General features: G+C 56.6%; 1 protein-coding gene across 8 annotated transcripts in view; it reads right to left on the bottom strand.

Annotated features, from left to right (window-relative positions):
- KMT2D (lysine methyltransferase 2D) overlaps positions 1-12417 on the bottom strand; it is a 40363-nt gene that overhangs the window by 14889 nt on the left and 13057 nt on the right. For 4 of the 8 annotated variants that reach the window (XM_058742916.1, XM_058742919.1, XM_058742917.1 and 1 more), the window contains exons 15-36: positions 11992-12096; positions 11048-11229; positions 10705-10869; positions 10503-10612; positions 10352-10399; positions 9483-9704; positions 9140-9259; positions 8939-9052; positions 8588-8718; positions 8357-8504; positions 8091-8156; positions 7803-7913; positions 7460-7597; positions 7270-7354; positions 6795-7036; positions 6623-6696; positions 6366-6416; positions 4431-6242; positions 4144-4326; positions 3927-4063; positions 1808-3711; positions 63-186 (exon numbers count right to left, since the gene is read on the bottom strand). In XM_058742916.1, the coding sequence (XP_058598899.1) occupies positions 63-186; positions 1808-3711; positions 3927-4063; positions 4144-4326; positions 4431-6242; positions 6366-6416; positions 6623-6696; positions 6795-7036; positions 7270-7354; positions 7460-7597; positions 7803-7913; positions 8091-8156; positions 8357-8504; positions 8588-8718; positions 8939-9052; positions 9140-9259; positions 9483-9704; positions 10352-10399; positions 10503-10612; positions 10705-10869; positions 11048-11229; positions 11992-12096 (6272 nt within the window). The remainder of the gene's footprint in view (positions 1-62; positions 187-1807; positions 3712-3926; positions 4064-4143; positions 4327-4430; positions 6243-6365; positions 6417-6622; positions 6697-6794; positions 7037-7269; positions 7355-7459; positions 7598-7802; positions 7914-8090; positions 8157-8356; positions 8505-8587; positions 8719-8938; positions 9053-9139; positions 9260-9482; positions 9705-10351; positions 10400-10502; positions 10613-10704; positions 10870-11047; positions 11230-11991; positions 12097-12417) is intronic. The other 4 variants (XM_058742918.1, XM_058742922.1, XM_058742923.1 and 1 more) reach the window with 3 other exon arrangements.

Below are 12417 nucleotides of genomic sequence, written 5' to 3'. Positions count from 1 at the left end.
GGAAGGAAAGGGAAAAGACTGGGAAAGGAAAGAGCCAACCACCCCCACCTCCCACGTCTTACCTGTTCATACCAGGTGCCACTCCAATGCTGCCCTGAGCCATCACTTTCTTGATGCCTTTCAAAGCCACCATCTTGGCCTTTGCAATGGGATCAATGATATCTTCTGCTGCAAATTTGTCCAGATCTGGAGAGGGAAGAGCCAAGTCAGCTGGACATTGGATTCAATACTCCACTTTGCATCTGCCGTTCCTTCCAACACCTTGACCTCCACCAAACCAAGTAGAACAATGGCATGGCAAGAAAGTGTTAGAAAGACTAGGAGGCAGGGAGCCTGGCTGACTCAGCTTTATTATTCACAAGATAGTGGCCCTGTTTTTACTCACCCAGTGCCAAAGGGTACTCAGTAAACATTTGCTGAGCTAATGTATCAACGTCATTTGACTTCTCTGAGCCTCAGTTTCCTCCTCTATTTGACAGATCTTGTGATTCCCTACTCTGCCGACCTCACAGAACTACCATGAGGATCAAATGTAACAAAGACTGTGAGTACACCTTATGACCTAGAAAGCATTCTTCAACAGAAGTACTCTTAGGGCAACTAGTGCAGCCCAAGAACCCTAGATGTGGGCACTGTGCCAAAGTCCTAGATGCCAGTGCTGCTCTGGGCACCACATGCATCACCTACAGCCCATTTCTTGCCTATTCAGGATGCTGGGTTAAAAAGGAGAAATAAGCAACCACCCAAAACTTACATCTTCCTAAAATCCTGCACATTTTATATTTCTCCACTGCTCTCACAACTTCACTCTCCACTTTTTAAAGGACTAACCTGGGGTGCCTGGGTGGCTCAGTCAGTTGAGCGTCCAACTTCGGCTCGGGTTATGATCTCACGGTTCGTGAGCTTAGGCCCCACATCAGGCTCTGTGTTGACAGCTCAGAGCCTGGAGCCTGCTTTGGATTCTGTGTCTCCCTCCCTCTCTCTCTGCCCCTCCCCCACACGTGCTCTGTCTCTCTCTGCCTCTCAAAAATAAAGAGAACTAATTAAAAAAAAAATTTTTTTAAAGGACTACCCAAACTCCCTTTCCTCCTATTTTAAGGCCACAAAATAGTCAAGAGGACCAGAGGAGCAGGATTCAAACTCTAGCTGTTAGCCATATGATCTTGGCAAGTTACTCGCCCTCCATGCCTACTTCCCTAACTGAAGACCCTGGCAGTACCTATTTAATGAGTTTGTTGTGATTCAATTAGACGACGATGGTAAAGTCCTTGGCACACGGCTTAACAAATGTTATCCCAATAAACAGTATTGAATTTGAGATCTTCCTCAATCTGGCCCCCTTCTCACGTCTCCAAAATTAGGGTAGTACCCACTTACCTTCCTCCACATGGAGTCCACTCTGGCCTAGCCACCTCAATATGGTCTCCAAACGCACTCACCTGCTTCCCCACACAACCTTTCCCACTCAAGGGCCTGTGCCCGCCTGGACTGCTGTTTCCTGCACTACTTCTCTCCAGTTCCCGATCTTCTGGTCTCGCACAGCTACAAAGCCCTTGCCAACCAGGCTTCATGCATTCATTCCATTTGTTCAAGTATCTAACTGCCTGCTCTATGCCAGGCACCATTCCTCCGTTGGCAAAAGCTACAGTGCTTCTGCCTGCACTGCTAGTATGGTGTTTAGCCCATGCTCTTTGTGTCCCACCTCCCTCAGCTGGGGATTATCTTAGGTCTCTAGCTCCAGTGTCCCATTTGGTGGTAGCAGTGATCACCCCTGAGTAACTAAGCCAGTGCCCCTGGCTCAAGTTACCTGTATCAGGGAAGAAGCTGTTAGCCAGCTGCTGCTGCATGGCCAGCTGCTGAGGTTTCATACACATGGAAGGTGGCATGGTACCCATGGGCTTCTGTGCCAGCACTGGCTGTGGGCTCTGCTGGGGCACCAAGCCTGCCTGCCCCCCGTGCTGCCCACTTAGCATATGTCCTTGACTGGACACCATGGCCATGGATGGGGCCAGGCGCTGCTGGAGGGCATGTGCTGGTGGCTGGGTGGGCATCAGTGGTTGGGCCAAGCCTGGCTGTCGGGAACCCCCAAGTCCTAGGGCAAGCTGCTGTTGGGGCCCAGCCAAACTGGGAGAAGAGCCTTCATGTGTCAAAGACATGGCCTGGGCAGGGCCTGGTGTGGCCAGCAGGGAATGCTGCTGCTGCTGCTGCTGCTGCTGCTGCTGCTGTTGTTGCTGCTGTTGCTGGGCAGGCTGCAGCTGTGCTGAAAGCTGCTGCTTCTTCTGCAGCTCCTTCTTCTCATGCTCCAACAGGTCTTCGATGAGCAAGGGTAACTCACTGGCTACCAGCGAGCTCTCCATCTTGTCCAGCTCATCCCCTGATGCTGCATGTCCACCGGGCAAGGTCAGGGCCCCACTCTCCAGCTCAAACTTTTCCAGCAGGGAGGACCCTCCTGGGCCACTCAGCGGGCTGGGTGTCAGCAGGTGAGCTGGTGGTCCTCCTGTGGCCCCAAAGGGGCCCTTCTCAGTTGTGTGCCCACTGCCGGAAAAGGGTCCTGTGCCCATCCGGGTGTCCCGGGTGCCCATCACACTCTGTCCTGGTTTCAGCCCCAGACCTAGGGAAGTGGTGGCAGGTGCTGGCTCTACCTTGGGGGTGGTAATGGCGAACTGGCAAGGGGAAGGGTGGCGCCCACCTTCCTCTACCTTGGGCTTCACCTCAGGGAGCACCGATGCCAGACGGGCCTCAGAGACATCAGCAGCAGGCAGAGGGCGCTCATCAGGGCCCATGGGTCCTGGCTCCACCCCCCGCAGCAGGGCCTCCCGCTCAGCCTTTTCATTGGCCGACTCTACCAGCCTCAGGTGCTCATTGAAGATGTCCTTCTTGTCCCCAGTATCCAGCTCAGGGTCAGTATAGGCCAGCAGATCAAACTCATCCCCATTGAGCAGGTCATCCAGGTGAGGGTCATTGGTCTCCAGGTTTTCCAAGGTGCCCAGCTCATCATCTCCCTTGGCCACATCCACACCCAGGCCCAGGTGAGCAAGCTCCTCATCATCCTCTAGGGCCTTGTGGGCATCAAAGTCATCATCCAGCTCAGGATCCTCACAGGGTAACTTCCCAGCTTCCAGGGCCAGAGGAGGAGGGCGGCCAAGCTCAGTGCTTGAGGTGGGCCGGCTGACCAGCTCCAAGCCAGTGGGCAGGGAGGGACCTTTGGTGTGGGGCACTGGATGGAGACTACTGTTCAGTTCAGGGGCCGGAGGTGCTGCGGGTTTCTGTGGGGGAAGGCCTGATACTGCCAGGCCTCGAAGCCCTTCAGGACCCATTCGGTGGGAGTCCTCACTTACTGGGTAAAAACGGGGTCTCTGAGGGGGGCCCTGCCCAGGAAACGGAGTCCCCCCAGGTCCTAGTCCTTTTTGTACATTGTGCCGCAACTCAATGAACTGGGCAGGACCAGCTGGACCAGGCACTGGCTCTCCAGGGCCAGGGAGGCGGGCGGGAATTCCTGCCAAGGGGGAAGCTAGGGTTTGGCGGCCAAGTTCAGGCCCAGGAGTTGATGGAAAGCGAGTAGACATGGCAAGGCGCATGGAGGTTGCTGTTGCCTGCTGTTGTTGCTGCTGCTGCTGCCACAGTTGTTGCTGCTGCTGCTGCTGCTGTAAGGGCAGGGACCCAGGATAGGGTGCTCGCTGATAGAAGGCTTGGGAGCCTCCCACCAATTGCCTGGAAGAATATGCGGTAGTCAGTAAGATGAAATCAGGATCAAGTGCTAGAACATGGGCTTAAGGCATTAAGGAAGGATGGAGTTGACACAGTAAGAGGGAATGAGGAAGAAGAATAAGTGATACTAGACAAGGGTCAGACACAGGAAAACCTGGGGCAACACACAACAGTGGTGAGATCTCCTCCCTTGCTTTACCCTTTGCTTTGGAGCTTACCGGCTGCTCACATCCATAGAGGAAGGGGTGGCTGGTGGAGGTGGCCGGGAGAGTCGGTCATCACTGGGGAAAGCCCCTGGCCCCATGATGGGGCCACCCAATTTGCTTGGGGGCAGCCCCACAAGGCTACTCTTGTCCTGGGAGAGATGGAGGTGGATGAAGGAGGGGTTACCTTCAGTATCCTGGACCCGCCACCCCTTGCCACCACTCTATCTACCTGGGTCCCAGCAAAGGGAGTCTGGCCTCGATTCAGCTGCTCAAAGGCAGGGCTGCTGGGCTCGGCACCCCAGCTGCCCGGAGGCCCCACTGCTCCTGCAGCTGCCGCAGCTGTTTCCTTCTCTTGCCGCAGGGTGTTGCGCTGGATCTGCTGCCGAATCAGGAGCTCCCGTAGTCGCTGGCGCTGTGCAGAGAACAGAGAAGTGGGGTAAGTCCATTCTACTCCAATCACAGAGCTGGCACAAGAAAAGCAAAGATATGGGGGTTCACTCCAGGATGTCCACTCACCTGCCGCTGCTTCTCCAGTTCTGTCTGGCTGAGGCTGGACATGCCTGGGTCCTGGGTACCTGGAAGTTCAGGTGCCGCCAAAGAGCTACCCAATCCAGCCCCGGGGTCTTCTCGCTTATCGACTGGAGAGGTGATGCCTGCCCGCTGCGAGGCTCCATGCGACAGGTAGGGGAGGGATCCATCCGGTGCAGGTGGTGGTAGGACTGATGGGGGGCGTAGCGGGGACAGCCCAAAGCCCTCTCCTGTGGACCCACTGCTGGATCCCAGGGGGCTGCCTGATGGGTGGAAGTTCCCTGTGGCTACTGCGTAGTTTGTGCTTTGAGGCTTGCCCAAAGTAGGGCCAGGCCCAAAATGGCTGTTGATCCCATGGGGTGGAGGGAGACCAGGCTGAGGGACAGGGGGCTTTAGGGAAGGCTCCCCTACCGCCTGAGGGAAAGTGAAACGCATGGGAGAGGGGGTGCCCACAAATGCACCCGTCCCAGGGGACCGGGCAAAATTGGGGGGCTGCCCACTTGGGACCTTAGCATGGAGCTCACCTGCCGGTCCCGAGGGCAGGGCTGCTGGGAAGCCCCCAGCCCCCAGTGGAGTGTGGGCTAGAGGCCCAGCCTTGAAGGCAACTTCAGGGGGCTGGGGTCGGGGTGGCTTATGCAAGGGGGCAAATGGGTCACGGGACTGAGGACGTGAGGGTGGACGGGAATAAGGGTCAGGGGACTGGAAGCGAGGGGTAACAGGGGATGGACAAAAAGCCTCGGCAGACAAAGGACGGGGTGTTAATGGGGACTGCGAGCTGGACTGGGACTGGGGACTGGCAGGTACTCGGGAGAAAGGGTCTGAGGGCAATGAGCGAGGGGGCAGGGCACAGCAGCTTTCAGGGGGTGGGGGTTGGGGCCGAGGGGTCAACGGGGGCTGGGCATAGGGGTCAGGATAGGGGCCAGGGCGAAAGATGTCCGAGTGGCTGGGAGAAGAAGGGGCCAAAGCCTGGGCAGGGGGTGGCTCCTGGGGCCTTAGGCCCAAGCCCGGGCTCTGGGGCTCTACCTGAGATGCCCGAGGGGTCAGGGGGGCTTTAAAGACATCAGGTGCCTTTAACTCCAGGTTGCCCAGGTGGGGGCCTGAGGAAGGTGAGTCAACAAAGCCTAGGTTTGGGGGCCCGTAGCTAGGAGAGGATGCCCCAAGCTCTTCCTTCTTCACCTCTAGGGCCTTCCGAGACTCCCCAAAAGGCGGGGGTGACAGCAGGGGCTCGGCAGCCTTGCCTCCCCCTATCCCTGGGCTCTCAGGCACAGCCAGGTTGTCCAGTGAGGGGCAGCGGGGTTTGAGAAACGGATCGGGTGTGGAGGGCTGGTGCCGGGGGGTGCCGGGTGGGGTAGTGTGGAATTCCCCTGGCTGGCCAGTCCCAGGACGGGATGAGGCGCCCAGCGTCAGGGGCTGCGCAGGGGCCCCAGTTGGACTAGGATAGGGAGGATAAGTAGGTGGTGCCGTGGGGAAGCGGGGCTCCAGAGCGTAGGCGGGGGCCAGTCCAAAGGGGTCCTGCGAAGGCACTTGGGCGGGCACCTGGGGTGGGAGCTTGAGGAAGAGCTCACCGGGCGAGTCGGGGCCGGGCACTGTGCCCGCCGGCGGCTTCAGGAACCCGTCCGCAGAGGTAGACAAGCCGGCGGGGGTAGTGGGGCTGCCAATGAAAATGGTGGGGGCAGCAGCGGGGGGCGGACTGCCCAGTGCCCCTGGCTGGGGGGGAATGCGAAGATGTAGGGCCGGTCGGTCAGTCTTACGGGCCATGTCGCCCACCTTGGTCTGCTTGTTGATCTGGCTCTCAGCCTGCTATAGGGGGAGACCAGGCACAGAGCAGTCAGGCTGCTGTGGCAAGCCCTATGTCCCCCACACCCTCGAGAGGCCCCCAGCTATAGGATCTGGATGGCGCGAACCAGCCTGGCCCCCACTCACCTTTTGCACCTTGTTGATGCGGTGAGCTGCCCGGTTATCTTTGGCCTTTTGCTGAGGGATACAGGACACAGCCTTAGGCCTAGGGCTCAGTTTCATGCCCAGCCCCCATCCCTCACGTCACTCACTCCCTACCCAGAAGCTGATCCCTTCTGGCCCAGTTGCTTTGGGAGTGGGTAATGGAAAGAACTGAGGTGAATTTCCCAAAAACACCCTCGAGCCCCAGTTCCCACCCTGACCTAGGCTCTCTTCCGGCTCACCAGGTAGGGGGCTTTGTCAGTAGCTGGAACTTTTCTCCAGAGTTTCATGATTTGTTTGCAACGGCTAGACCAGTCTGGAGGGCAGAGGTATTTCGTTAGAGGAAACTTGGCAGGTGACCCCTGTGCCCACCACATTCCCAGGTTGTTTCCCTTGCCTCCGTTCCATGGGTACCTGGGTAATCTTGCTTGAGATTGGGAAAGTTAATGTTGGCATAGAGCACAGGTGAGATGGTGGAGAGCTGGCCCAACTCCTCATCCTTCTCCCAACGCTGAAGGCTCCGCTGGTTATAGGAGAGCCCGTCGCCCTCTCCCTCCGTGGTGGGGGTGGTGGGGGTGGAGGGCGTGGTGCCCCCTGAGCCTGTCCAGGGGCTGTCTGGCTCACCGGGTTCCGGGCTAAAGAAGCCCCCGCGCTCCCTGGGGCGCAGGGGCAGAGAGTCACGGAGGGCAAGGAAGCCAAGCCCCACCCCAGACAAACTGCCTAGAGTTCCCAGGCCACTGCCCTGCCCCCATAAGGAGGGCCACTAACAAAGGAGCAGAGACAAGTGTTTCTACAGCAGCACCCCGGAGTCCAAGGTCCCCTCCCTTGGCGTGGCCCCAGTGGAAGGGACAGCAGGGACTGTCCACAGAGGTTAAGCATAGATACCAACCTAGAATCCAGGAATGGGGACTGGCAGAGGCCCGGGTAGGAGTCCATTGGGCTGCTGGAGGGGAGATTGCCCAAAGGGAGTCCACCTACAAGAGGCACAGGATCAGAGAACGAGAGCAAGAGGCCCATCCTGGGAGTGAGCTTGGTCAAATCTGGACACCCAGGCTTGATGCCACTGCCATCCGTATCACCTTGAAGAAAGGGCCTCTGCAGCGGTGTACGGCTGCCGTCCGAGCCAGGGGTTCCACAACCCAGGTGTTGCTCTCGTTCAGAACCCAGAACATCCTTGAAGAGCTGCTGCAGGTCTTTAGATTCCATCTTGGGCAGTTCTGTGGGGGATTGATGAAGGATGCCGCTAAGGAAGACTGGGGATTCGACGGGACACTGCAGGGCCACAAATGGCCATGGCCAGGGAAGGTGCCCAGGACTCCCCACCAAAGAAGCTAGCTGTACAGATGGCAGTCCCACAGGTAGGACCTTCTCCTTCTCCCACAGAGGACCCTTACACACGACAAGGGTAGGCCACAGCCTCACCTTCAGTGGGAATCCTATCTAAGTCAGAGCTAAGCATCCCTTCACCCGGAGTGCCAGGCTTCTCGGGGTCACTGGGCACTGGGGATGCCTTTATGCCTCCATCCTCAGGTCCTGCAATTGCCAAGAGAAACCCGTCAACCAAGGACAGTGCAGAGGCACCACACTAGCCACCCTGGACCCCAGAGGGCACGAAACAGTTTCCAGCCGCCAACCAGATGGTGCTCAGGGGCAAAACATGTTGACAGAAGCAAAACCAAGAGAAGACACAGTCCTCTCAGCAGCCCTCACCTGGTGTATCTGCTTTGCCCTCCAGGCCACGAGATTCTTCATCTGCAACATCTGGAGCATCATCTCCTATGACCAACAGTCCCCACTCTAGTCAGAGATGCCCTACACTTGATGCCCAGAATGGGCCCCCAGCTCCACAGGCCAGGGCCTTGGCCCACCCTCAATTGTGGGAGGCCAGCCTGTCCCCCACCAAATCCCTTCACCAGCCTCTAAGCACAGAGGGGAAGTTGGATCCTTTCAGACCACCTCACCCCCACATAACTGACCTTTCTGTGACGTGGGGAGCTCCTTCCTATCTGAGCCACTATCCCCCTTGGCTTTTGGGGCTCCTAGTCCAAAACTGGGCCGGCCCACCCCAACGGCAAAAAGGGCCTTCCGGCTCAGGTCCAGCAGCTCCTTCCCAAAGAAGGCTTCCTGCAGGAGGAGTAAGAGAAATAGGCCTCTTCATGCTCCGCAGGGCAGACGCACCGTCACCCTGCAGAGAGCCAAAGACCCACCTGCAGATAAGCAGGAAACATGTCTTCCAGTTTGCTCTTCTTGCGCCCACGCCGCTGCTGCTTCTTCTTCTCATCCCCATCAGCTAAGCTCTGGTCCACGGGGCCCTCTGCAGGTAGGTCTGCAGGCATCACTGGGGACAGAAGGGGAGGTGTCAGCCCCTCTCAGGGGACACTGGGCGTGCTGCTCCCAACTCACTCAAGGGATACTTTCTGCCCACTCTCTCCCCAGCACCAATTGGGCCCACCACCCTCATGGCCCTATGAGTGAGCCCTCACCTCCCAGGCCTCCCTGGCAGTGCCCCATAGGTCCTGGAATCCCCACCTTCTCCCAGGCCCCACTGGAGCCCTCACCCGTCTCACCCTCGTCGGGCTGCCCATCCCCACTCAACACCTCCGCCTGTGCAGCAGGCCCCTTTTTCACACGTGTGTGGGATTTCCGCTGTCGCACCATGAAACCACCAATGCCTAGGAAGAGAGAGAGTGAGACTGAGAAGCTGCCAGGGACCTGGTGAACTGTCCCTCACCACCCACCTCCCCATTCCAGGGCCTCACCAGGCCGATAGGGTTTGCGTTTGCGTTTCTTGCTTTCCTCGGTCTCCTCTCTGCCAGGCTCTACATCAGGACTGATAGGCCCCTCCAGTTTCATTTCGCATTCCATGTGCTCCACGCCACCTGTGTACAGAGACAAGAGAGAGAGGGAGGAAGATCAGAAGCACGCGCCCTTTTAAGCAGGATGACGAGAACAGAGAGCCCAGTGCTTTGCCACAGAGCCATCTGGACAAGCCCAACCGTGGTTTGAGGGGGACTGGGAGTGGCACTGCTGCCCCACCCAACGCCCCACTCTCACGGGAGTGCTCCCACTACTTGGGCACTCCCTGAGATTCCCCAGCCTGACCTTCACCCTTGAGCAGCTCGTCAGCATCCAGGTCCCCATCCTTCTTGTCATCAGGGCCAAGGGCATCTGAGGGCTCAGAACCCTCTAGCCCTGCCTCCCCTGGGAGGCCAAGCCGTCCTCGCCGCTGGCGCCGCTTGTGCAGGGGTGACATGGTCAGGTTACGCAGCACGGCCATGCCAGTTTCTGTCAGCCACACACCCTCAAAGCGAAAGTATTGAGGCTCTGCACAAAGGAGAAGAGCACGTAGCCCCTGGATGGAGGCCCCAGAGAAACCAGAACTCCAAGTTTCAGCCTAAGTCCCCAGCTGGGACAAAAGCAGCAAAAGATGGACCGAGGTGAACGCTGGGGAGGGAGGGCTGGAGGGGACAGGCCACGAGTAGGTGCTAGCTGAGGCCTGAGTTCTCCATCAGTGACCCAGAGGGGTTCACAGAGACCGCTACTACAGAAGCCTGACTTTGCTCAGGACTCACACTAGTTCACCCAAAGAATTCTCTAGCTACCCAGGCCTAAGAAGGCCCCTACTTGCCAATGCCAGCGTACAGTGCCCACATCATGATGGAGGAGGAGAGGCCCCTTCACTGAGGCCCCCTTCACTGAGAAGAAAAATCTTTGTTCTGTGCTCTCTGGAGATGAGATTCTGCAAAGGCCACATTGCCTAGTGGAATGAACTCTGCCTGGGAAAATGGAGGCCTTGGTTCTCGTTATAACTTTATCACTAACCTACTGGGGGTGACCTTGAGCAGGCCACTCAACCTCTGAGGATCTTAGTTTCCTCCTCTGAAAATGAGGAGATGAAGTTGGGTTGGAGCTGGACTAGACAGCGTCTAAGGTCTCTTCCAGACTTGGCATTCGGGATTTCTGTGACTCACCTGGCTCTTTCACCTTCATAGGCACCAACTCTGGAGGAGCAACAGGCGCTATGGAAGAGATGGGCAAACCAAGGCAGCTTGAGGCCCTGTCCCAAAGTAAGACAGCCCTGCCCTGACCCCTGCTCCCCTGTCCCCAGCACCTGGTACTCACCAGCAGGTTTTACCACATAAGGCTGGCAGGAGACACAGTCAAAGCCCTCGTCGGCCGCCTGTTCCACGTCATCCTCTGTGAAGAGGCTCTCGCAGCCAGCATGCATCCACCTGGAAGAAGGGAAACAGGAAGAAATAAACCCAGACAGTGCAAGGCTAAGAACAGGGAAGAGGAGACCCATATAAGGGGAGGACACCCTCACCGTTCACAGTGGCGGCACTGAATCAGGAGGTCCTCTTCCACATATGGGGCATGACAGACAGGGCAGGTCACCAGGCTAGCGCAGGGCCCGCAGTGTGTGTAACTATTCTGCCATTCACAGTGGAAGCCAGGGGAGGCAGCCCCACACTGCATACAAGACACACACCTGGTGGGGGCAGAAAGACAGACCCTCAGTACCTAGCCTCCCCAAGGCATCCAGAGACGTCTTCATTGAGAAGCAAGCACCCAGCCCAGCCTTCTAAACCCAGCCTCTGTCACGTCAGCAACATCACATCCCTCCAACATCTCCTGCCCAGGCCGCTCAAGATCCCAGGTCTCCCTACCATTTGCACTTCCAGCCACCCTTGGGCACGGTGAGCAGTGGCGGGTCCAGGCAGTATGTGTGGTAGCTAATGTCACAGTCATCACAGAGCAGGAGGCGTGAGGGGTCCGAGGCCTGGCCGCACACCTCACACACGATGCACTCCACACAACGCCAGCCCTTTAGCAGCATCACCTTGGTGATCTGGGGCAGAAGATGGCAATTCTTCAGGGTGTGACGTACAGGAGAGGGAAGACTTCTTAGGGGAGGGTGGGACTTACGTGGGTAGGGCTGGAGGACCTCAGTGCTCAGGCCAGACCTCCATCTGAACACAGGAAGGCTACGCAGAGCACCTCCATCCCCAAAAGTAGTGACTCTAAACTTAGGCTCCCAGGGATCTCTGCTGATCAGAGAATGGCCTCACCCAGCCACTACCTCATTACAATCTTTTGCTAGCCAAGTCCCCAAAAGACTGTGGATAGAATTAGGTTGTACCTCCCCCAACATTTCTTGAACGTTTAGAACCTGCTATCGCTACAAATTAGTGAATGTCAGCAGTGAGTTCTAAATCAGCATTAATGAAAACCCCAAAACAAGTGACCACACTTGGGTCAAAAACACTGCTTTCTCTTTGCAGACTTGTGCTTATGATCTTGATTTTATATTTTATCTCCAGGCCATGTAAAGTTTTCACAACTCAGACGATGGATTAAATTATACCAATCATGATCTACGACAAAGAAACTTAATAAAGACCGCCATGATTTCCAAAGTACTTTGCCCCAAGATGAGTTTGTAACCACTAGTGACTGACAAGTAACTTCCCTGACCAATGGCCATTTTAAGCAAACAATATCAATTATACTCAAATTAAAATTTTTTAAATAGTGTGACTAGAACGGGGGCCTAATGTAAGAAATAACTGACCCCATTTCCCAGTCCAGGCCTCTTGGGCCTTGAACTCACCTTGCTGTTGACACAATAAGGGTGATAGCACTGAGAACACTGGGAACAGGCGAGGAGGTGGCCCTCTGCTCCCCGTCCAAAGCTGCCACATACCACGCACATGTCCTAGAGAAACACAGAGAAACCCGAATGTCCAACCAGGCCTCTTCAATCCCACTCAGTCCCAGCAACCAACTACAACACTAATCTGAAAGGGGGGAGTCAAGGAACCAAAAACCCACCCCCCATTGTCAGGACACTTAGCTATCACGGGCCTGTTCCTTCCTATCATGCCTTGCTCATCTGACCAGGGAATCTGAATTGGTACATCCTGACATGGGTAAAAGGAAGGAGAAGTGAAAGGAAGGTAAGAAGGATAAAGACTGGTCAGGATGAGAGAGTAACATATCTGACAAAATTCTATCAGCTTTGAGATGATTCAGGTGG

This window comes from Neofelis nebulosa, chromosome 8, assembly GCF_028018385.1.
Source record: "Neofelis nebulosa isolate mNeoNeb1 chromosome 8, mNeoNeb1.pri, whole genome shotgun sequence".
NCBI classification, from domain to species: Eukaryota; Metazoa; Chordata; class Mammalia; order Carnivora; family Felidae; genus Neofelis; species Neofelis nebulosa.
This window is presented reverse-complemented; position numbering and strand designations above follow the sequence as displayed.